Source organism: Camelina sativa, chromosome 13 (genome assembly GCF_030686135.1).
Source record: "Camelina sativa cultivar CO46 ecotype springtype chromosome 13, ASM3068613v1".
Taxonomy (NCBI): Eukaryota; Viridiplantae; Streptophyta; class Magnoliopsida; order Brassicales; family Brassicaceae; genus Camelina; species Camelina sativa.
The window spans coordinates 8,435,002-8,455,296 of NC_141892.1; the positions used below are offsets into that span (position 1 = coordinate 8,435,002).

The following is a 20,295-nucleotide window of genomic DNA, read 5'->3' on the forward strand; positions in this document are numbered from 1 at the left end:
ACTTTGGTCTGTTCATGATTTAGAAACAGGTATCAAAAGAAAACACTTTTCACTGATTCGAGTAAAAGCAGAAACTCACCAACAATTTAAATGAAAAAAATATTTGATGTGCAACCTATATAAATAGTGAAAACAAATTTTCTTTCCTTCATTACAATTATAAAGACTCGCCCAAACCAACAAAATATGTAATTGACTAAAATAAAATACTCTCCTCCCCTCTGTGGGCAGGACAGCATCAAACACACCTAAGCCATTCTATGACAAAACCAAATGGCAAACAAATTACCCCTGTGAGTTTCCATAACTACAGGGATGCAAAGAATGAAATAAACTCGGCCTCTCCACAAATACAAAGGCCAAAGACTGAACCCCAAAACAAAGAAGAAGAAAGAATAGAAACCGAAAAAGAAATTAATATACACAAAACGCCCATAGGAATGCAGTGGTACGATGTATTTATGTATATGCGGTAGAAACAATCGTACTTAGGTGGACAATACCGAGCTCCTCGGGGACAGTTACGATGTACTGCCTTCTTTACGTGTGAGTAAGAATCCGAAACCCGAATTTTCACGGATAAGTTGAGGAGGTTCAATGTCATTTACATCCACTTGTTGCATTGACTTTGATATGTCTTCAACCGTGAACGGAATGCTGTGTTGTGATTGATTTCTTGGATTAGATGAGAAACGGGAAGGGTGCAAAAGATATTGAACACAAATTAGTTTCAGCTTACCTCGAGTCATCGTCCAAAAGGAAAGAGCTGCTTACGGCATTGTTCGAGTCCTCTGTCATCATAACCCTCATGTTTGCAATAACCTACGGTTTTGGAAAGAACACAATTAATATCATATCTAGACAAGAGAAATCTTAATTATTTACAAGTGAATCATACATCTGAAGAAACACTATGAGTGCCATATTTGTCATCCCAGTACATTGTACTTATTCTGTAAAGCTGCTGTATACTTAGCACCTGGACCAGAAAAGCAACTTCAGTGATCATCTCATGGAAAAAATAATTTAACTTTAATGAGCTAAAAATCGCTTTGACTGAGTAGAAGAGACTACATACCGGACAGAGTTCTCTTGTAATTTCATCTAAGGTTTTTTTCGGTTTTTGATGAATAACCTGATCAGAGCGTCAAAGGAAGCAAAATTTAACCTCATCACAATTTCATGGGAGCGCATAAAATAAGTGGTATAGTATCGACTAAGAAATTTACCAGGAAGCCAACAGCCTGCCTAATATGCCTCAACTCATCCCAAGCTGAGCCAGCATACTGTAAGAAAATGAAACAACAATTCCATTTCAAAAGATGTAAAAATATATAAGTACTTTAAAGGCACAGCGTGACAAAATCTCGGCTTACTTCATCAGTAGCCTCCACACACCACTGCTCTAATTCGGCCAAACCTGCTTTAACGTACTCCCCATTGCTGAATGAGCAACACTCACGACGTAGAAGAAGACTGCAAAATGTTATGACAGAAATATTTCTGTCAACCAAGGAAAAAGAGATTTGACAGAAGAAAAAAAAGGAGAGATTACAAGTGACACATGCCTGTTGAAAAGCTGAACGTTGATGAAGGAGAATATTTGTGTGAATACTTTGCGGACTAAGAAGGGTGGAGCCTGTATCATGTATTATATATATTGTAATCATCATTACCAAAACAAAAATATAACTTTTACTTTTGCTAATTTCGAGACTCACATTATTTGTTTTCATTAGGTTCAAGTAACTGTTTAGGCTTTTCCTTATACTTTGCCAATGGGCAATCAGAGCTTGTTGAGCAACAGCATTTGCTTGTGCTCTCCCTTTCACCAAACTTGCCCTTGATGTCCTTGGTGCCTGCATTATGTAACGAAATCGAAAAAATTTCACGAAACTAAAGCTAAAAAAGTACCAGCATATCAACTTTCACAAAGGAGAAACAACAAAGAACTACATGAAAACCCTTCTCACTAGCAATAGAAAATAATATTTTTAAAGTCAGCAGTAGAATCATCCTAGAGGTTTTGAAGGCGTTGACTAAGAAATGTTTATCCAGAACGTTCGGTTATTAATTTCAAGCCATTAAATTTATAACCTCTCTTTCTAGAAACTGTTGTACAAAAACAAAGAGTTACCTGTATACATAAGCCAAGGAGAGGAGATATCTCTTTCTTTAGGTTATCTCTGATCATTCCATATATCTTTTCGAGGAATGCAGTAAGCTGCTGCTTGAAAAGTAGTGCGGGGTACTTTGCTTCAACTTGCCTCAAGTCGTCAAGCTTGGTGAGCCCTTGTCTATTCAGAAAAGAGAGCCCAGCACTTTGAGGAGATCCCCTTAATCCCTATTTAGATTGTTAAAGATGCACACAAGATGAATTGAGGCTGATACACCAAGGCAGATAAACAAATTTAGGTAAGCAAATTGATTTGCGGCTTTCTTACTTGTGACATCCTTCCAAAAAGGGAAGCTGATGTTGTTCTTCGTCTCTGCGGCGTTAAACTAGCTGCGCCAGTTGCTTTCAGTGTGCGTTGCAGAAGCAATAATAAAGTGGCTGAGTTAGATAACCAATACGCCAAAACCTCATTGTTATCTGGGACCTGTATGGAAGACAACATTTCCAATTGATATCCAGAAACTGGGCTTTATAACATGTTGAAATAGTCATAAATGCCTCTTAACAACGAAGCAAGAATGAATCAACTTACTTCAATGGCAGAAGCAATTGTTTGAATGATACGGTCAAAGACGCTTGTTCTTTCGACTTCAAATGATCTCCAGTGAAGGAGACATTTGTATATGACACATGCAGCAACAGGTTTGCCCCCAGCGAATCCAAGATTTTGTGAGATACACTTGACTAGTAGATCCTGGTTTTCCTGAATGACACGAAGATTATAACATAATGTTAAGAGAAAAGCAGAGTGCAATAATGCAAGAAAGGGAATCCCATCATTAAGATATTTATATATGATACCTGCTGCCTTTCATTCAGATATTTCTGTGGTTTCTCCTCAGACTCTGGTTCCCGTACAGCTAGAGTCATGTCCTGTGACATTTATAGACGATAAGCAACTAAATAAACAAGAAAGTATGCCGGTTTCCTTAACGTGCAATTTAATCAGAAAATTCACATTCCCTTACCGGTGTAGTCTTTGTTTCTCCATTACGAAGATTTCCATTCTCTGGAGTTCTCTGAACATTGAAAAGAAAAGATTACATGAATAAAACAGACCAACTGGTATCCATATGCACCTGAAAGACGAAAAAAAATTCAATTGTTGTTGGCACCGGTAAAAGCATTGTTTTTGATCGCGCAGGCATAGATCTGCTGGTTGGCGATATAGCAAGTGCCTGTTGCCGGAGTACTTGGATTTCTGACTCTGAATTGGAAAGCTTCTCTTCTAGTCTGAACCAGAAGCAAAACCAACATGTAAAAGTCCAGAATAGAGAAACACAGTGATAACTTATTTACTCAATCAACAAGGATAGCAATGACTAATAAGAGTCTCTTCGCAGTTCAAAACTTGTAAGCAAAATGACAGAGTCAAAAATACATGAGAAATTATAATATGTCCATTTTCTGTTGATTGTTCACAAATATAATTTATGTACCTTTGTACTGATTCATGAAGCTGATCTGCTTTTCTCGTAGCATTTTCAAGCTCTGTGGCCAGCTCGGAATTTCTAGCTTCTGCCTCTGAGAAAGCTTTTTTCAAGTTTTCCGCTGCTTGTCGTTCAGCCTGAAGTGAAGCCTGTAAAAATATATGATTTCAGCTAACCAATCCACTTCACGATATTAAGGGCCTAATCAACAGAATTATTTACTAACTTTGATAGTGAATACATGAAGGATGATCGTATAAGTGAAAACACACATACCTTTAGAGCCTCCACCTCTGATGTTAATGAATTGATTTTTTCAGTATCCTCAACCAATACCGGAGTCTCCTTAATGACTGGAGGAGCTTCTTCAATAGCTTTCCTTGCAGCCTCACGCTCTCTACTTACGGCAGCGTTTGCCTCTTCAACTTGTAACCGCATTGCTTGCAAAGCCTCCTGTTGTTTTGCAAATTCTTGGGCTTTTGTTTCTTCTAGCTCAGTCTGTATTACCAAAGATTATCAATGACAAAGTAAACAAAGCTTGATATCATGCCAATGTATCGAAATGAACTTACTCTCTGTCGCTTTTCTAATTGTAAGCGCCATGTTAATTCTTCAACACGCTTTTCAAGTTTGTCTTTCGCCTCTCTAAGGGCTCCTGTGTCTCGTGCGGCCTGATTCAATAAATTGTAAAGGTAAGAACCTGATTCAGATCATGAAGTTGTGAAAATTTAGCAAAATGTGTTTTTTTTTTAACCCAAAAAAAAACTACCATCTTAAGTGTCCTCAATTCTTTTCGTGCAACCCTGCTCCTCCAGCCACATTGTGTGGAAAGGGCAGCTTTTTGGAGCTTCTTGTAGTAAGAATATGCGAGGTGACTACGAAGACGAGCCTAAATTAAAAAAGGAGGACCATCAGTGCTGGTTTAAAATGAACAATGTCACACATAGACGTATTATGCTCTTATTTTCTCAGTTATGTAAACAAAAAAGACCCAAAGATGTTTCTTAGTAAAGACCTGAATAATAGTAGCAGCCTTCATTTGCTTTCTGAACCTGAACTCATTGCGAGCAACCATACCCCTTAGTGCTGTTTGAACTGTTATTGCTGAATGTCTAACTCTTACGTAAGATTCTCTGGCAGTATGTCTTCTGAAACCCTTCTGAATATTTACTGCTGCTGCCTGGCGTCGCATTTCCTCATAAAGGTTGCACGCCAATTTGCCTTGAATTCAATAAAAGGATTGAGAAGCTCATTCCTCCAAAAGTAATACAATCCGTAGAAGAAAAAAAAGGCACATAAACTCTACATATATTTCACATTTGCAAGGCAATACGAAACAACGGACCATAACAAGTCACTAATTGATGGGAACACAAGAAAACCAAAATCCATAATGCTGGACAGCTATAACAACAGAAACAAAAGAGAAGAGCATAGTGTTGCAATAAATTGTGGAAGAAGATACCTCGGCAGTTGGACTGTAATACGATAGCAGCTCCACGTAGAGCACGGAATTCTTTACGTGCGATGAAAGTACGGCTTTGCCTTTGGATTCTCCTAGCCGCATTTCCAAGAACCTCAGCTCTTCTTGCATCTAACTCAGCCATCTGCCCAGCTCTAAGGAATACTTTTGTTTTCCCTAACTGCAAGTGGCAGCATGTCGGATAAATTAGACATAGTTCCTAACACATAAATGGAACCATTACATAGTACAATTTCAAATGACTTACTTCATAACCCTTTAAGCCTATCTTATCCAGAAGCATTTTGCATGCAACTTTGTCATCATAACTGCAAAGAAAATAGGAACCATTACATACAACAAAAAAGTAGAAGTCTTTTTTCAAAGGAAAAAAACTGCAAGAAACAATAAACACCAATTTCTTTTCAAAAGACAAGGCCATTTGTCAGGATTATACAAAAACTACGAGAGAAAAACAAAAAGTATATATCAATTGTGACTTACTTTCCCTCTAGAACTTCTGGAGCAAGTACACCAAAACGATTGAGAAACTCATAAAACGTCCGCTTGGTAGGATAACCTGCACAGCTGATTCTAATAGCTTCCAGAACACCCTTAACAAAAGTAAGACAAATAGTAAGTTTGTGAGTTTCAAAACCGAACATTTAGGTCGAAGAGCCTCGACTATAAATACCACAACAGAAAAATAATATAGAAGGCTCCAGTTGTACTTACACCACACCGTAATTGTTGAATTACGTTCACATTCTCGAAGATGGCAGGCTTAAGTACATTATTTGGCTTCACACATCTGATGTAGTGAGGTTCAGTTGAACTCAGTGTCTCCATCAAAGATTGAAGTTGAAGCTGGAATTTGAGATAGAACATATCTTGTTAGATACAAATAAACTGTTTCCCCTACATAATGTATAAAACCATGGTTCATCACTAACATCAACATGGGTGAAAAATTGAAAGCCATGGAATAAAAATAATAATTACAAAGTCAAAGTGAATGAAAGAAATGAGTTAATGATGTCTGAATTAGTGATATGGCTGCTCTATCAAGCACACTCAGGACATAAAGTGTTAAAAATGTTTCCACTATATACAGAATATTCATCAAAGTTCCTTAGATATTTATGTAAGAATATATAGCATAGCAGTTTTGGAGAACAAATCTATATGGTGAGCTAAAAAAAACACCATACCTTAAAGCGTGACCCGATGGAAGAAAATTTGGTTTTACTTGATGTTTCCTCTGCTAGGCGAGGAAATAGACCAGCTACAAAAGTATCACTGGAAGCGATCAAAAGATCCTGATGTTCTGCCACCACGTAATCTTTGTTCTTGTCAAGGAACAAGTCAGCCTGATAAGTTACCTGTTTCAGTAGAAAAGAGAGAATGTTAATAGGAAACTTATCTAAACTTAACATAAGCATGTAAAAGATGTTTTACCTCTCCAGCATAATGTGATATTGCAAAGTTGGTCCGAGATAGCTTTGGTTTGGTAAACCGCTTATTGTTTTTGAACGTTTGATACAGCTTCTGAGCAAATGTTTCATGTGTCGACTTTGGAAACATACTGCAAAAGAATTGAGTATCCATTATACAGTTGGTCTTAGTCAGATTTAGCAAAGCAGCATCTTCATCAAAATCATAGAAGATCTTTAGTCCATAAGCATAAACTGAAACAGTTTCGTCTAAAGAGTCTAGTTGCCTACCATGCTTCATCTAGAAGTGCAATGACTCCTCCAGGTTTCTGAAAGAGAAAGTCATAAACACACACATTAACTACACACATATGTATTAAGAAGGATGAAATAGTTGTAAACTATCACAAAAATACGTCAAGAATAAAATTAGATAAGCCGGCATTAGGACACCTTCTCAATGAGATCCAACACATCCTTGTTATCAACAAATTCTATGTAACTCCAGTTGATCTCTTCTTTGGTATAATCCTCTTGTTCCATTTTGAAGACGTGCTGTGAAAGAAAAAAAAAAATTTTACGTCAAAGCTAAGTAAGGAGAGGAAAATCTATTCTAAAGATAGTAAGAACACAACGGACCTGGTTGAAATGTTGTTGCAGCTTTTCATTGGTAAAATTGATGCAAAACTGCTCAAAGCTGGAATGAATTACAAAAAAAAAAAAAAAGAAAAAAGAAAAAAAGAATCAATAAAGCTTTTAAGTTTTAACACTATTACACAATAAATCATTCTGCAAGCTACAAAATTTACCTGTTGATCTTAAAGCTTTCAAACCCATAGATATCAAGAACTCCAATTATTGTCTTAGAGTTTGGATCTTGCCCGATAGAAATGTTAATTTTATTAACAAGCCTGCAAAAAAAAAACAAGGGACACGGGTTCTAAGAATTTACAAAATTTCAAGTGGCAGCTGAACTAAAAAAAAAAACATTGTAGACATTCTAGGACAAATTTCTGATGCATAAATGATATATACTGACACAATAAGTGAAACATGTCCACAACAGATGAGTGAACTTAGTGAAAACAAAAATCAAAATCGGCAAATCAAAAGAGAGAACGTTTCTTCGTATACCAATCAAACAAGCGTGAATAGATAGTTTTTGCTAATGCGTCCCTGCTACCCGTGGCTGAATCAGGATCAAGTGTTCTTGTAATAACCTCTTCTGGTGTCACCATTACACGTTTTATCAACGCATCTTCCATTTTATTTGCATCACACCTTTTGAAAGAAGTGGGTTCAGGATCAAAGATGTAAAAAAATAAACAAGATAGAAATCGAGATTAAACAAGTAAGCAGCACATACCTAAGAAGTTCAGCACATACATCCAGATGATATCTTGATTTGTCATCCTTCAAAACTGAGGAGTCAATCTCTTTTCCTTTCGCAAAATTGACATTACCTAGATGCAGGATTGCAGCAACAACTCTAAAAATTGCATCCTGATAGTAATTATCAGAATAGTCAATAAGATGCTCTACTAAAGAAATCATTTCTTGTTGGAAAAGGAGAAAAACGAAGACTGACCTGTTCCTCTTCACTGATACCAACAATATCCATAGCTCGTCGGGTAGCGAGATATTCCTCGGTGTCATCCACTCCATCCAGTTTATAGCACTTTGATTGATTTAAGTAATGAAATAACTTAGGATCTCCCAACTTGAACTTTTCTCTTTCCTACAGATTGGGAAAATATATGAATTCCCCAACTACCTATTCATGTGATCTAAAGCAGAACGCCACACAATAAAGTATATTAGCATCATTGTGTAGCACCATTACCTCAGGTGGCGCAGCACATAAAAGGTAAAAACAGTGGTAATTTCTTTCAGGATCTGATATTTGACACACTCGAGACCTTTCCAACAAATATGTTCGCACAGCCGCTCCAGATATTCTCCCACAATTGTCAAACTGAAGCTCGACAAACTTTCCAAATCGACTGCGTTTTGATTAAAAACAAAGCGACGATGATGATACTGCATCTGCTTTGAAGTTTAGAATAACTCTATGACACAACAATTAATCACATAGGAACGTATTACTGTTGAGTTGGTTACTCCTTAACTTTACAAATGTAGAAGGCCAAGAGATTAAGATAGTTTATATGTGATACAATTTGCTTATGTGCCAACTGTGAAATTGATTCCCTGAATTTCCTTAGTAACAAAACAATTTTCTAACAAGTAGTGATTGAAGAAGCTTTGAGCCAAGAACAAGTTTGAGTATGCAACTCATAAAAGCATTTCAAGAGAAGATTTAGAGGAAAAATCTCTAAGTGAACATACACATACCTGGAATTGTTATTCCTGAGTGTTTTGGCGTTTCCAAAAGCTTCAAGAACTGGATTTGACTGTACATCAACAACAAAACCAAATTAGCTAGCATATTACAAGCCTCTCTATGAATAAATCAATGCAGTAACTAAAAGTATCTGTGTAGAGGCTTATATTTTTCTCCATGACAAGTGTCGAAGCAAATGTTTTTTGAAAAAAAAAAAGAAAAACATTAGTTTTTTGACGCTTCACCTCCAGAACTTGCTGTTCCACTGTCCTTCCTTCAACGCCCGATCGACCACCAAGGTAAGCAAGGTAGCGCATAAGCATCTTTGTGGTCTCAGTCTTACCAGCACCACTTTCCCCACTTACCAGAATTGAGTTGCTCTTGCCCTCATTGATCATCGCCCTGACCAAAGAAGCAATAGACTAGCATGAGAAAATGTACAAATAAAGAGTGATTAAGAGAAATTCTGCTGATGGAATCTATGATTGGTCCTAATTACCTGTAAGCAACTTCTGCAATAGCAAACACATGAGGGCTTAGTTCCCCAAAACCTGCTCCTTTATACTGCTCCATCATATGAGTATCATAGAGATGTGGTAACCTTTGGAACGGATTTACAGCAATCAAGATGTTTCCAGTATATGTCTGCAAATATTTAGGAATGTTATGTAATGCCGAGGAACTCAATACTCAGCGTAGAAAATGCCTAACAACTTACATAAATTTCATTCAACTCGTATCTCATGGCCAAGTTATTCAAAACACCTGGTTCATGTAAATATGAGAGCTTTGTCATGTCATCAACACCCCCAGGGGGTGCCTCCGTATCCTTTGGATATACGTTTGCCATATTTGCCACAACCTGAGATTAAATTTCATTGATTAGTCGATAAAACATCTGGTTTCAATCATTGTAATAGAATTACAAAACAAGGATGTCAAGTGTCAAGCAAAATAATGCAAAACTCATATATTAGAGAAGTTACAAGTATCCATAGCAAAGGAGTTTAGAAGACTAGTGCCATTTTGAACAAAGATAAATATAAACCCTAAGCAGATATATCCAATCTAGTGACAGTGTTTTTAATATTACATGCAAAAACATGTGAAGAGGATTGAAAACTTACGGTCTTCCCGTTTGTGGTCTGTGCATGAACTTCTTCGCCATTAATTTTGACAACTTCTCCGTCAATCCATGCAACTCCTGGATCTTCAATCCAAACATGAGAACCAACTATTATATTGACTGGGCCAACCTACAAGATATAAAGATTGAACGTGTAAGGTTTAATAACATCACACAAGCTGTTCCATACGTTTATGTGGGTGACTAACAGTCTGGCACAAAGATATTCTAATTTATCTAGAGGGAAAAGTATACTTATATCATAGGAAACTTGAAAGAATATTTATCAAGATTTGTGTGGAGATCAATGAGGAATAGAGGCCTAAAAATAATTGATCCCCTTGAATAAGCAATAGATGCAGAAAGCAGAAGAAATATGTAAAAAGTATAGCTTAACCTTATACAAGAAAAATAATGATCAAAAGGTAATAACCACCGAAGAAAGCATTCAGCTTCGAACAAATTCGGTATTGACAAACCCACATTGGTGGCATGTTTCATAGGAGAAGAGCATAAAGGGATGCTGGATCTTATAGATTATGTCAACTCCCCAAATTAGTTCTAATAGGATCTAGAGATAAGAGTATACACTCCTTTCCAAACACAACAAAGAAATCATAACACACGCCTATCCCCCAGTTTCCATATAATGAATTCAGCAATTAAATCTTACTTCTGGAAACTAAAAAATCTTCATCCTTTATCCAAAAGTATATATATATATTTGTTTTTTAAACACGAATTTCCTGATGAAATATATCACCACAATATAACATAGAAAGATCACAGGACCGTATTACAACATGCTATCTTAGGTAGTAGATTCAGAACAACAACTAATATTAGAAGTTATCTAAAATGCCGCAAAAGTGAATGTTTATAGGAAAATGATAGTCCAAGAAAATGAATTTGAAGATAAAATTGCTTATGTTTATAGACTAAAATGTTTATAGAACTTGAAACACTTTGTATCGTTTCCAAATAAAATTGCAAATTTAAATAGAATTCGGAAACTCACTTCCCAACAATGATCAAAGTGGCATAACCCCTTAAAAAACATTCACGAGATTTTATCGTTTCCTTTTATTGTGGGATCGACAAACAAACGCAAATCTCAAAGGAAAACTCTCTCTCTCTCTCTCTCTCTACCAACAAGAACCAAATCAAGTGAAACAGAACTTGTCGGAACAAAAAAAAATCAATCCTTTTCTACTTGGTCAAAATCCAAAAATCAAAACTTTGGAGATATAAAAACACGCAAATAAAGCAATCGGAAAGAAAAAAAAACGAAGAGGAAGTGATGATATTACCATGGCAGCTCTTTCTTCTTCTTTTTTTTCCAATAGATCCTTCTCTCTTGACCCACTTAACTCATCCAATCCAAGAGAGACTCCGAGTTTACAGAAAGCCGACTCAGCGAGTCAAGGCAACTTAGACGAGTCAGATCGGGAAGATTCTCGAGTTGGTGGGTCTGAAACAACACAAATTCGCCTTGAAGTCAGCTCAAAAGCAGACACGGAGAAATCGGGGAGATCGGATTACCCGAAAAGAATTTTTTTTTTTAAAAAAAGCTGAATCTGAATGTTCAAATCTCTCTCTCTCTCTCTCTCTCTACAGAAAAAAGCTGATGAATTGTTGAATAAGCTGGACTTTGCCTTCTTCTTTTGCAGACGACGTTTGTTCTATGGAGGAGGCTCTTTTTTTTCTCTCTCTTCGAGCAAACAAAATAAAAATGTTCTCTTTTGAGCTGTTGTGTCTTTCTTTCTCTCTCTAACACTTTTTTTTTTTTTTTAATTATTGTTTTTTCAAAAAAAAAAATGAAATTAAAAAAAAAATATGGTGCTTGAGAATTGAGTTTGGTCCACTGAGAGAAGAAGGGAGGTGGATCGAGTTGGACACATTCACATTCGTGGTCAGCCACCCACAAACACTGTTTTTTTTTTGAGTCTGGTTAAGAAAAATTATAACGTTTACACTTTTACTTTGTTTTCTCTTCTGCCCTTTGACTTGCTCATTTTTACAGTTTTATTCCCTTTTCTAGAGTAAATTATGGGCTAATTTGTCTCTCTATTTAATCAGTGTAGTCTTCGTTTTGATGGATTAGTTACATAATACACATGTGGAAATTTTTTAAAAATGTTTGAGCGTTTCTATTTTTAAATTCCTCCCTATAGAAATGTAGGATATATTACTTTTTTTGACAAACAGATAATATAGGATTGACTCAGAAGAGCCAATCAGAAGGGATATCATTTACAAATATATAGGATATATAACTTGTGAAGAATGTTTTTAATAACTTTATAATGATTTTGACTCTTTTATTCAAACTGATGTTGTGTCACATAGATATATATTTTTTCTTTTGTTTTGGGATGATGTGTGAATATGGTTTTCTAGAATTGCGTATATTAGGGGGAAATCAAATTGAACCCGCAAGACAAGTTGGTGTTAAAAAAAACGTCCAAGTACCAGCTTGTCATTATCATGTACTGGGTTTGGAACGGGCTGAAACAGTAGGCCTTGATTTGGGCTTTAATACGACCCGGATTTTAAATGGGCCTCATTAAACCGGACCCGTCACGACACCCTTGCTTACACGCCGTACAGTTCAATCCTGCAAGTGATCGTCTTCTATTGGCATCTCACTGAGAAGAAGAAGAAGAAGAAGAAAGGAGCCATGACAATGCTTAGATCTATCTCGATGGTAATGTTGTTCGTCACACTTGTTACAGCCATTTCCATGGTGTCCTCTTCTGCTTCATCATCGGAAGCCGAGTTTGTTCAGAAGACCATCTCTTCCCACAAGATCGTCATCTTCTCCAAATCCTACTGCCCGTATGTCTCCCTATCTCTCTTTGGCCATTACTAATCAGTGATCACTCTGGATTTGCATAAAAATTGGATCTTGGCTGTTTTTGTTTGTTTAGATCTTATTAATTGAAACTTAAGTGAAGACTCATTGGATCTTGACTTTCTTGACTGAGTAATCTTCACAATACGTATATGAGTCTGTCTCTGACTTGATGAATCCTATGAACTTAACTTCATGCCTTTGCTTTTTTTTCTCTTCAATTATATTCGGTGGATTGGGATCTCTATGACAAAACTTTGTTATCTACTGTTTACAAATGGTATGGTTGTTGAGCTACATTTATATAGGGCATATGTTCAAATCAATTTGGATATTGTTCAAGAGATTCAGGTTCCGTAATGTGTTGTGTTCTTGTTCTCTTTGCTTTTCCTTTGGCCCTTTCTGAGAGGGAGAGATCATGTACCTATAAATGACCATCTCTACTTTTCTTTTGCATCCTTGGTGGTTTGGTCAACAGCTATTGCAGGAAAGCTAAATCTGTCTTCAGAGAGCTGGATCAAGTTCCTTATGTTGTCGAGCTTGATGAAAGAGGTGCTTTTTCATCATCCAACTATGTTTCTTACCTCTTTTTTGCCTTGAGATCTTGAGTCTCAGACATTTCTATTATTTGAAACTTTGATGGATCACCCACCACTTAGACATTCATTTGTAACTAACGGTCGAGAGATTTGGGTTAAAATTTGGGTCTTGCAGAAGATGGGGGGAGCATCCAATCTGCACTTGGAGAGATTGTTGGAAGGCGAACAGTACCGCAGGTCTTCATAAACGGAAAACACATCGGAGGATCAGACGGTAGACTTACCTTTCCTTCTCCTTCAAGAAAACGTCTTTGCTTATGATATCATTTTCTTATTGACAGATTTTATTTTTGTTTCTGGTTTTCAGATACTTTAGATGCGTATGAGAGCGGGGAACTGGCCAAGCTTCTTGGTGTTTCCGGAAACAAAAATGCTGAACTCTAGGTTGAATATAGTTGGAAGAATTGTTATGTTGAGGTGTAAACAATTCAATTTCCAGTTGTTTGAAATTTCCAGTTGTGAAACTTATCTTATCAAAGACCGAAAGACTACAACTTGAGTTATACGAAGTTGGGTTGAGAAATCAAATCTGGACATGCTTCTAAGTAACTATGTCTGAACAACAAACAGATAAGTGCATTATACAATTTGGAGGATAGACAGATAGATACATAGCTAAGATTAGTCGAATAAAACGTTTAGGGTCGTGCTCTTTTGTTGCTGCAAGAAGGGCACTTGTAACGCTTGATATGCTCTGCTCTAGCAGGAGTGATCTTCACACACTGCCCGTGGAACCATCTCTCGCACTTATCACAGCCAATCCAAAATTCATCAGAAGCGTAGTTATTTCCACAAGCTCCACACAGGGTTTCACCGTGTTCGTCTTCATCCTCATCCTCTTCCTCTTCCTCTCCCTCTTGCTCTTCCTCTTCCTCCTCCTCTAATCCTTGTTCCTCGTCCTTGGCCTGCATCGTCTTTAAACTTTCGCCATCTAAACCTCTCTGCATTCCAGATGAAGGATTATATTAACTACACCAATAGAGCCAAAGTGTAAACTTCAAAAAACAAATCAACAGATGTCATTGGAATGGTAAATTTTGAGATAACTTGGTCCTTTCATTACATATCTCAAACCTAGAGGTTTTTTAAGCTGCAAGATGCAAACTACAATTACGGAAGTAAGAATATTGTGTTCAGTCTATGTTTTAGAACCTCAATAGCAAACTGTGTAAGATCTTACAATCTATAATGCATATGATAGAAAAGTTGTTTCAGGACCAAAAATGTGCATCACACTTCATTCATGCTACAAGAAAAGGAGAAGTACGAAAGCAACAATAGAGACCTTAACGCAAAACAAAAAAAAATCAATCCCTGATACTTTAACCCTATGAGAATAAGCTTATGGGTATCTGATACATAAGTATATGTAGTTATAGTAGAATAGGGTTAAAAAAACTATTCTCTAAAGACACTTCCAAGATTATGTAATGACTGGATATAAAAATGTCATATATTGGTTGAACCCTTTACGATGTGAAAAACATATGCCAGTGCTGTGGTTTTTCAGGTATCCATTTAACCATTCCTAATTTCTGAAAAACTGCAAAAAAACAAAGCCAAAAAGAAAGATGATAAGAGTAGACTAAAGATGAAGCTTATGTTTATCACTATCGAGACGTTTTTAGTAGGTTTCTAATTGAGTTGCTAGCTCAACTAACGAACAACTTAAATCGTTTACCATGGGAGGAGTTAGATAGAGAACCGATGGTGGTAGGACCAAGTTGGGAAAGGGTTTGGAAGAGTAGCAAAAGCTCTAGAATTCATCGTAGGGCTAGTTGGTTTGGTTTTTCTTAGTTAACAGTTAATACATAAAGTAATAAATGTTCTTAATCTTATTATAGGACAGCATGAGTCTTACCACTTTTGAATTTGACTTGGATTTGTTGCCACTTTGATTTTCTGAAGAGGGCTTTTCCATTGTTTGTTTTTTCGCATATCCAGTTACAACTTCAAATACAGTAGGAACTTCATTCATCATGTTGAACAATCGCTTCCTGAATTAGTAAGTGCAAGGGGGTTAGTATGGAAATGCTGGAGACATCATGATAATTAATGGTAGAGAAATGAGCAGAGATCTTAAAAACTGAACATCAGGTAAGAGGAGTACACATCAATCAAGAAAGCAAAGATGATACCTGTCAGCTTTATCGAAACCAAATCTTGAACCAAAGTAAAAGGAGACAGAAAGCAACCACGCATCACTGTGGACAGCAACAAGAGAAAGCCAGTCTTTTTCCTGCATTCCATCTCTGGCAAAGTTAATGCCGAGTGCAGGTTCGGGAAGCTCAGGTGGAATTTCTTCAGCTGGTAAGTTAACTTCCCAAACTTCATTAGGGAATCCATACAAGCAAAGATTATCCTTCTCTGAAATGTCACAATACAAAAAGGTTTAGAGCTGCATGTGCACACATGCTTAGAGACAAGCAACCTCTATGTAGTTGTGACAATGAAGCCACAGTCAAAAGCTAGATATAGCAGAGAAAGATAACAGCACAAAGGCGAAAACTATTGAATCATGGGGAGACCAAAAGAGTTGCTGAAAACCCAGAAGTCAAAATCGTAAATAAATGAAGCAGCTTGAGAGAAATCACTTCAGTATAATTAAAGCTAGAGAGAGACAGAGAAAAAAAACCCTAACCAGGATCACATTGCTGGAAAAAATCTTCCACATCTGCAAAAACAAAACCAAGTGAATCAATCAGAAAAATAGTTCTCAAAATCGGAGAACTAAGTATCACCAACACAACACTTAAGCACAATTGTTTCGGAAGTAGTCTGAATCAGAGCACCAAACGATCGTCGTGAGAAGAATTTCAATGAAAAATTCAAACTTTAAAAAATTTCAATGAAAAAAGACAAATTTTAAAAAACGAAGAAGAAGAAGATTACCAGTGGTGAGAGCTTGGATGATGCCAGCTCGACGACCCTTGAAATCTCGGAAGACTTCTTCGACAGTTCGAGGGTTGTAGCGCGCAGCTCCTCCTCCTTCCATGTCCGTCTCTTCACTTTCACTCTCTCTCTCTCTTTTTCTCTCCCTCAGAATCAGAAACGATGCAAGAGCGGCATTGATAGTGAGGTTTGTGTCTTTTTTTTAGAAAAGCATAAATTTTTTGTTTGAATCGAAGTGATAAAAGTACGAAAAAGCTGAATGAAGACGAAAATAAAGGTGCTGCATCCTGCGTGGACCGTGACAGACCCGATCTAGTCACACACTTTTGTTTTCGTTCTATTTTTATCACTTGGTCTTGGTGTATAACTGTTGAGAAAGACCCAAACCACTCACCACAGCTTATTATGAGCTTTTTGGCATATGTAAGGATATTAGTTCAATATAACGTCATGATGCTGGCAGATTGACTGTATTTGGCAACAATCAAGTTATACAATCGATTATGATGAAAGCTTTACTCCAATAGTTTTAAAGATCTTTGGATTAATACAAAAAAACGCGAGAAAATATATGATAGACAGACAAATTCAAGATTTTAATTATATAACCATGTCTTTGCACTTTCTCAATCATCTACACAGCAACGATCATTCAGAGGAAAATGGTTACGATCAGAGAGAGAAACAATAACACTTGGAAAAATAACCAAAAAAACAAAAATGAGACGAAGCAAATGCATCTGATTAACCTACATTTGCCATCTCCACTAGCTGGTTCTGCTTACAAAGTATTTCTCCAATATCTCACTCTAAGAACAAGTTGTATCTATCACTCCCAAATGCAACATACGTATAAACATGCCTTATAAAGATACTGTCGGTTCAAGTTGCAGTTGTAGGAGCCAAGTGAGTCAAATCCTCCTCTAATCACAACATCGTCAACTCATTTAGCTTCCTGTCATCAGATAATAGACCAACGCCAACCTTAGACTTCTACTTCAGGAACAAAACATCAAAAGAAAATCTCAAGAAGCATTGATAAGACACATTATTTCTAAACTTCGAGAAATGATTTTACCCCTATCGTCCTTCCTTTCTCAGCCGCATGCTTTTCAAGAAACTGCACGTTTGTTTTCCAGTAAAGGTCACCACCAGACAGCCATGTATCCATATGCATCCCATTTGGAAACTCCACAAAGGTGCACTGAGGGTTACGGGCAGCTGCTTTCGCATACAGCAGTTTCATGTGAAATGGAGGGACCATCTCATCTTGCAGTCCAGAGAGGAAAAGCACCGGCTGTTTGACCTGTTATTGTTTCAAGATTAGCTTATCACGGGTTGCTACATACAATCAAAATGATGAGACATTGATCCAACAGGGCCATATTTTTTGCAGGACATCAAACTCCCTACTTATCCCCTTTTAAGTTTTAATCCATGGAACAAATCAGAGAGCAATCATTCAGCTCGTGGTGTACATTAATGCATGGGATATATTAATATGGAGGTCTTTAAGGTAACATAATGTTATCTGCTTGTTTGAGTCATTTCTTTGGCATATGCAAACTGTAACCAAAAAGAATCCAATCTAAAGATAAGTCTGCTAGAGTCTACAGGAGCATTGATAAGCTTCTTACCTCACCAATAGCATCAATTGTTTTCCAGGGGGAGCGTACAACAAAATTAAGGAGCTTCAGGCTTTTCGTACCACTTCCTCCAATAAACCACTTTAAGAAGGGGAGCAAAACGCCAGCCATATCAAGAATGGAAGTGAAAGTATTTTCCAGAATCAATGCAGATACCTATATAAGGACATTTACAAATGGTAAACATACAACCATTTGACGTGTAGATATCAAATGATATTATGAAAGTAGAAACAACAAGAGAAAAGAATATGCAACTAATCAAGGCATCTGTAAATCATTTACCAAGAAATTCTCTAAGAAGGATAAAGTTCGTGTGCATATTACAGTAAGTTTCAGAGAGGTTAATAAAAGGAGGCCACTCACAAAGCTCAAACGAACCCCCATGTAATTTTGCCAGATGACTAAACTTTTTCACAATAATAATTAAATTCCGATAGAACTGACCGAGTAGATCATTACTGATGACAAGTGACGAGAATCTAACTAATGAGTTATTCTATAAATTTTTGTACAATCAGCCTCCAGGTCATCTGCCAAAGACCATGAGTAATAATCTAAGATACTGATAAGAAGCTATGCAAACCAGGCCCCTAGAGAAGTGCAGAGGGTCTTATAAGCATTGGTTAGTCTCATTTGTAACCATGAAGGACTCTGAATAATACTTCTCTCTTTACACAATAACATCCACAGTGATGGCGGCCTCTCTCTTCTCTCTGATTCTAAATTAAATGTACAATTTCTCTACTCATAACATGCTGCCAATAAGAATATTTACTAATATTACCTTATCTGGATTGTTCTTGGTAAGCAGAGCTCCGACAGCTCCTCCAAGGGACCTTCCAAATACAACTATTCTAGATGTATCAATGTCAGTCCTTTGAGAAAGGTGATCCAATGCAGCCTAACAAAAGTATCAGACAAGAAAATGGGTAATAAGGGTAATAAATACAAGGAGAGAAACAGAAGAGTTGAAGAGTATCTGGATAGATTTAGGGAAACGACCAAACCTGAGCATCTTTTGTGAGTCCATGTTGTGAAGGATAACCATCACTTGCCCCATAGCTAAGCACAGGAAATTCAATCAGCATTGTGTAAACAGATCCACCAATGATTAGACTCAAAAAAACAAACAGTTGAGACTGAGATAAGAGATAGAACCAGAAACCAGCTAAAAATAGAACTAACCCGCGATATGAAAGCATGAATACATTGCACTTCAATTTTTGTATCATGATGCGAACCATCTCCAGACGATGAGCGATGTCTGGGGTTTCAAGGTCAAGGCCGTCACAAGGCAAAAGAATCCCAGCCAACAGACATAAAACGTCGAAAATATATAAACCAAACAGGCAGATACAGAAACTCCATACAGCATACACATATATAAACAAACAAAGACCACGAAATGGCTCTGGAAAGGATACTTCCGGCATTTTCCTGGAAAAATAGAATAGTCGGACCTGCACGGAAATTAATCAACATATCAACTATCAGAACTCGAACCCTCAAACTCGGTCCAGTTAAGCTAAAGCTACCAACTAGCTTTTGAGTAGCTGATAAGTTCCAAACTAGCTTACAAGCGGCAAAAGAACACAAATCTGGGGAAAAGGAGACCATAACCTAGCTAAAGAAAGTGAAATCAAGACCTAAAATCCCCAAAATCCGGTCGATTCAGAAGCTTTCCGAAATGCATAAACCAAATCTACCAAAAAAAACTACTGAATCGTAGAGCTGTAACGAGACAAAACTCAATAAAAATCAAAAAGAGAAAGAGACCTCGACAGTCAGGGAACATCTTGATGAACCAAGCGTGGAGGCGTACGCCATCGGATGATTGAAGCCAAACGTCCTCGTAATTGAGATTGAGCCTAGCGGGAGTGATCGGATAAGCCTTGCTCAAACCAGGTAGAACCGGTACGTAAACAAGCTTCTCCTGGAAAGCTACGAGCAGCGCCACTCCTGCGACGACTATCCCTCCTACTCCGTAAAACAACGCGCTCACGTACGTCACCATTTTCCTCTGTTTCCGCTCGAGGAGCAGATTCCAAAATCCGAATCCGAGTCCGTAACAGAAGCAACGGGATCGAACGCACCTTTTCCACTTTCTATCTGTATCTCTCGTGGATTTTGCTTTTCTTCTTCGACACGAGAATAGTTGTTTTTACAGGTGAGAAGAGAAACTGAGAAGGATTGCGACGGAGAAGGTATTAGTGGGCCGAAACTCAAAGCCCATATTTAGATATTTTATAACTAAAAGCCCGTGATTGTTGAATTCTTGAAGTCAATTTTTCATTCAGCTTTTTTTTGATGGAAATTGCAACTACAGTACG

At 37.2% G+C, this 20,295-nt stretch overlaps 4 protein-coding genes across 5 annotated transcripts; 1 reads left to right on the forward strand and 3 right to left on the reverse strand.

Moving 5' to 3' along the window:
* Positions 1-85: 85 nt before the first annotated feature.
* Positions 86-11,690, reverse strand: LOC104736118 (myosin-17). Its single transcript, XM_010456047.3, has 39 exons — positions 11,282-11,690; positions 9,973-10,101; positions 9,564-9,707; positions 9,345-9,490; positions 9,091-9,247; positions 8,857-8,915; positions 8,345-8,504; positions 8,090-8,239; positions 7,868-8,004; positions 7,636-7,782; positions 7,311-7,412; positions 7,141-7,198; positions 6,955-7,056; positions 6,793-6,830; positions 6,527-6,653; positions 6,280-6,450; positions 5,804-5,935; positions 5,573-5,682; positions 5,337-5,397; positions 5,072-5,249; positions 4,622-4,827; positions 4,376-4,495; positions 4,179-4,277; positions 3,883-4,104; positions 3,616-3,755; positions 3,292-3,409; positions 3,145-3,195; positions 2,978-3,049; positions 2,709-2,879; positions 2,445-2,600; positions 2,138-2,344; positions 1,722-1,859; positions 1,569-1,639; positions 1,377-1,476; positions 1,230-1,286; positions 1,079-1,135; positions 899-979; positions 740-822; positions 86-657 (listed from the first exon to the last, which is right to left on the reverse strand). Exons 1-39 carry the CDS (start codon positions 11,282-11,284, stop codon positions 522-524), a joined length of 4,596 nt encoding a protein of 1,531 aa, XP_010454349.2. The 5' UTR covers positions 11,285-11,690; the 3' UTR covers positions 86-521.
* A 171-nt stretch (positions 11,691-11,861) lies between these two features.
* On the forward strand, positions 11,862-13,973 carry LOC104736123 (glutaredoxin-C4). Its single transcript, XM_010456053.3, has 4 exons — positions 11,862-12,809; positions 13,304-13,377; positions 13,540-13,638; positions 13,732-13,973. The coding sequence occupies exons 1-4, from the start codon at positions 12,652-12,654 to the stop codon at positions 13,806-13,808; spliced, it is 408 nt and encodes a 135-aa protein (XP_010454355.1). The 5' UTR covers positions 11,862-12,651; the 3' UTR covers positions 13,809-13,973.
* LOC104736122 (PHD finger protein ALFIN-LIKE 5-like) lies at positions 13,881-16,727 on the reverse strand. Of its 2 annotated transcripts, XR_015578522.1 has the most exons (6): positions 16,317-16,712; positions 16,066-16,098; positions 15,563-15,791; positions 15,286-15,421; positions 14,898-14,967; positions 13,881-14,365 (listed from the first exon to the last, which is right to left on the reverse strand). XR_015578522.1 is itself a non-coding variant. In XM_010456052.3 (5 exons), exons 1-5 carry the CDS (start codon positions 16,417-16,419, stop codon positions 14,063-14,065), a joined length of 804 nt encoding a protein of 267 aa, XP_010454354.1. In that variant the 5' UTR covers positions 16,420-16,727; the 3' UTR covers positions 13,881-14,062. The 2 variants fall into 2 exon arrangements, 1 of the variants encoding a protein (XP_010454354.1); XM_010456052.3 differs by lacking the exon at positions 14,898-14,967 and having other exon boundaries at positions 16,317-16,727.
* A 166-nt stretch (positions 16,728-16,893) lies between these two features.
* Positions 16,894-20,134, reverse strand: LOC104736124 (alpha/beta hydrolase domain-containing protein WAV2). The gene is made up of 8 exons (XM_010456055.3): positions 19,742-20,134; positions 19,390-19,425; positions 19,151-19,229; positions 18,973-19,027; positions 18,750-18,866; positions 17,954-18,118; positions 17,395-17,622; positions 16,894-17,271 (listed from the first exon to the last, which is right to left on the reverse strand). Exons 1-8 carry the CDS (start codon positions 19,977-19,979, stop codon positions 17,260-17,262), a joined length of 930 nt encoding a protein of 309 aa, XP_010454357.1. The 5' UTR covers positions 19,980-20,134; the 3' UTR covers positions 16,894-17,259.
* Between the last annotated feature and the right edge of the window lie 161 nt (positions 20,135-20,295).

Excerpts from the sequence above, each read along its gene's own strand:
- LOC104736118 (XM_010456047.3), bottom strand. Across the intron at positions 4,828-5,071 it reads ATTACAGTCCAACTGCCGAG|GCAAATTGGCGTGCAACCTT; the intron begins GTATCTTCTTCC and ends ATTGAATTCAAG. Across the intron at positions 2,345-2,444 it reads TTTTTGGAAGGATGTCACAA|GGATTAAGGGGATCTCCTCA; the intron begins GTAAGAAAGCCG and ends CAATCTAAATAG.
- LOC104736122 (XM_010456052.3), bottom strand. The coding sequence starts at position 16,419 with ATGGAAGGAGGAGGAGCTGCGCGCTACAACCCTCGAACTGTCGAAGAA. Across the intron at positions 15,422-15,562 it reads GGTTTCGATAAAGCTGACAG|GAAGCGATTGTTCAACATGA; the intron begins GTATCATCTTTG and ends TTACTAATTCAG. Across the intron at positions 14,366-15,285 it reads CCAAGTCAAATTCAAAAGTG|AGAGGTTTAGATGGCGAAAG; the intron begins GTAAGACTCATG and ends TCTGGAATGCAG.
- LOC104736123 (XM_010456053.3), top strand. The coding sequence starts at position 12,652 with ATGACAATGCTTAGATCTATCTCGATGGTAATGTTGTTCGTCACACTT. Across the intron at positions 12,810-13,303 it reads TTCTCCAAATCCTACTGCCC|CTATTGCAGGAAAGCTAAAT; the intron begins GTATGTCTCCCT and ends TTTGGTCAACAG. Across the intron at positions 13,639-13,731 it reads ACACATCGGAGGATCAGACG|ATACTTTAGATGCGTATGAG; the intron begins GTAGACTTACCT and ends TCTGGTTTTCAG.
- LOC104736124 (XM_010456055.3), bottom strand. The coding sequence starts at position 19,979 with ATGGTGACGTACGTGAGCGCGTTGTTTTACGGAGTAGGAGGGATAGTC. Across the intron at positions 19,426-19,741 it reads GATGTTCCCTGACTGTCGAG|GTCCGACTATTCTATTTTTC; the intron begins GTCTCTTTCTCT and ends ATTTCCGTGCAG. Across the intron at positions 19,028-19,150 it reads TTCATGCTTTCATATCGCGG|CTATGGGGCAAGTGATGGTT; the intron begins GTTAGTTCTATT and ends TCCTGTGCTTAG.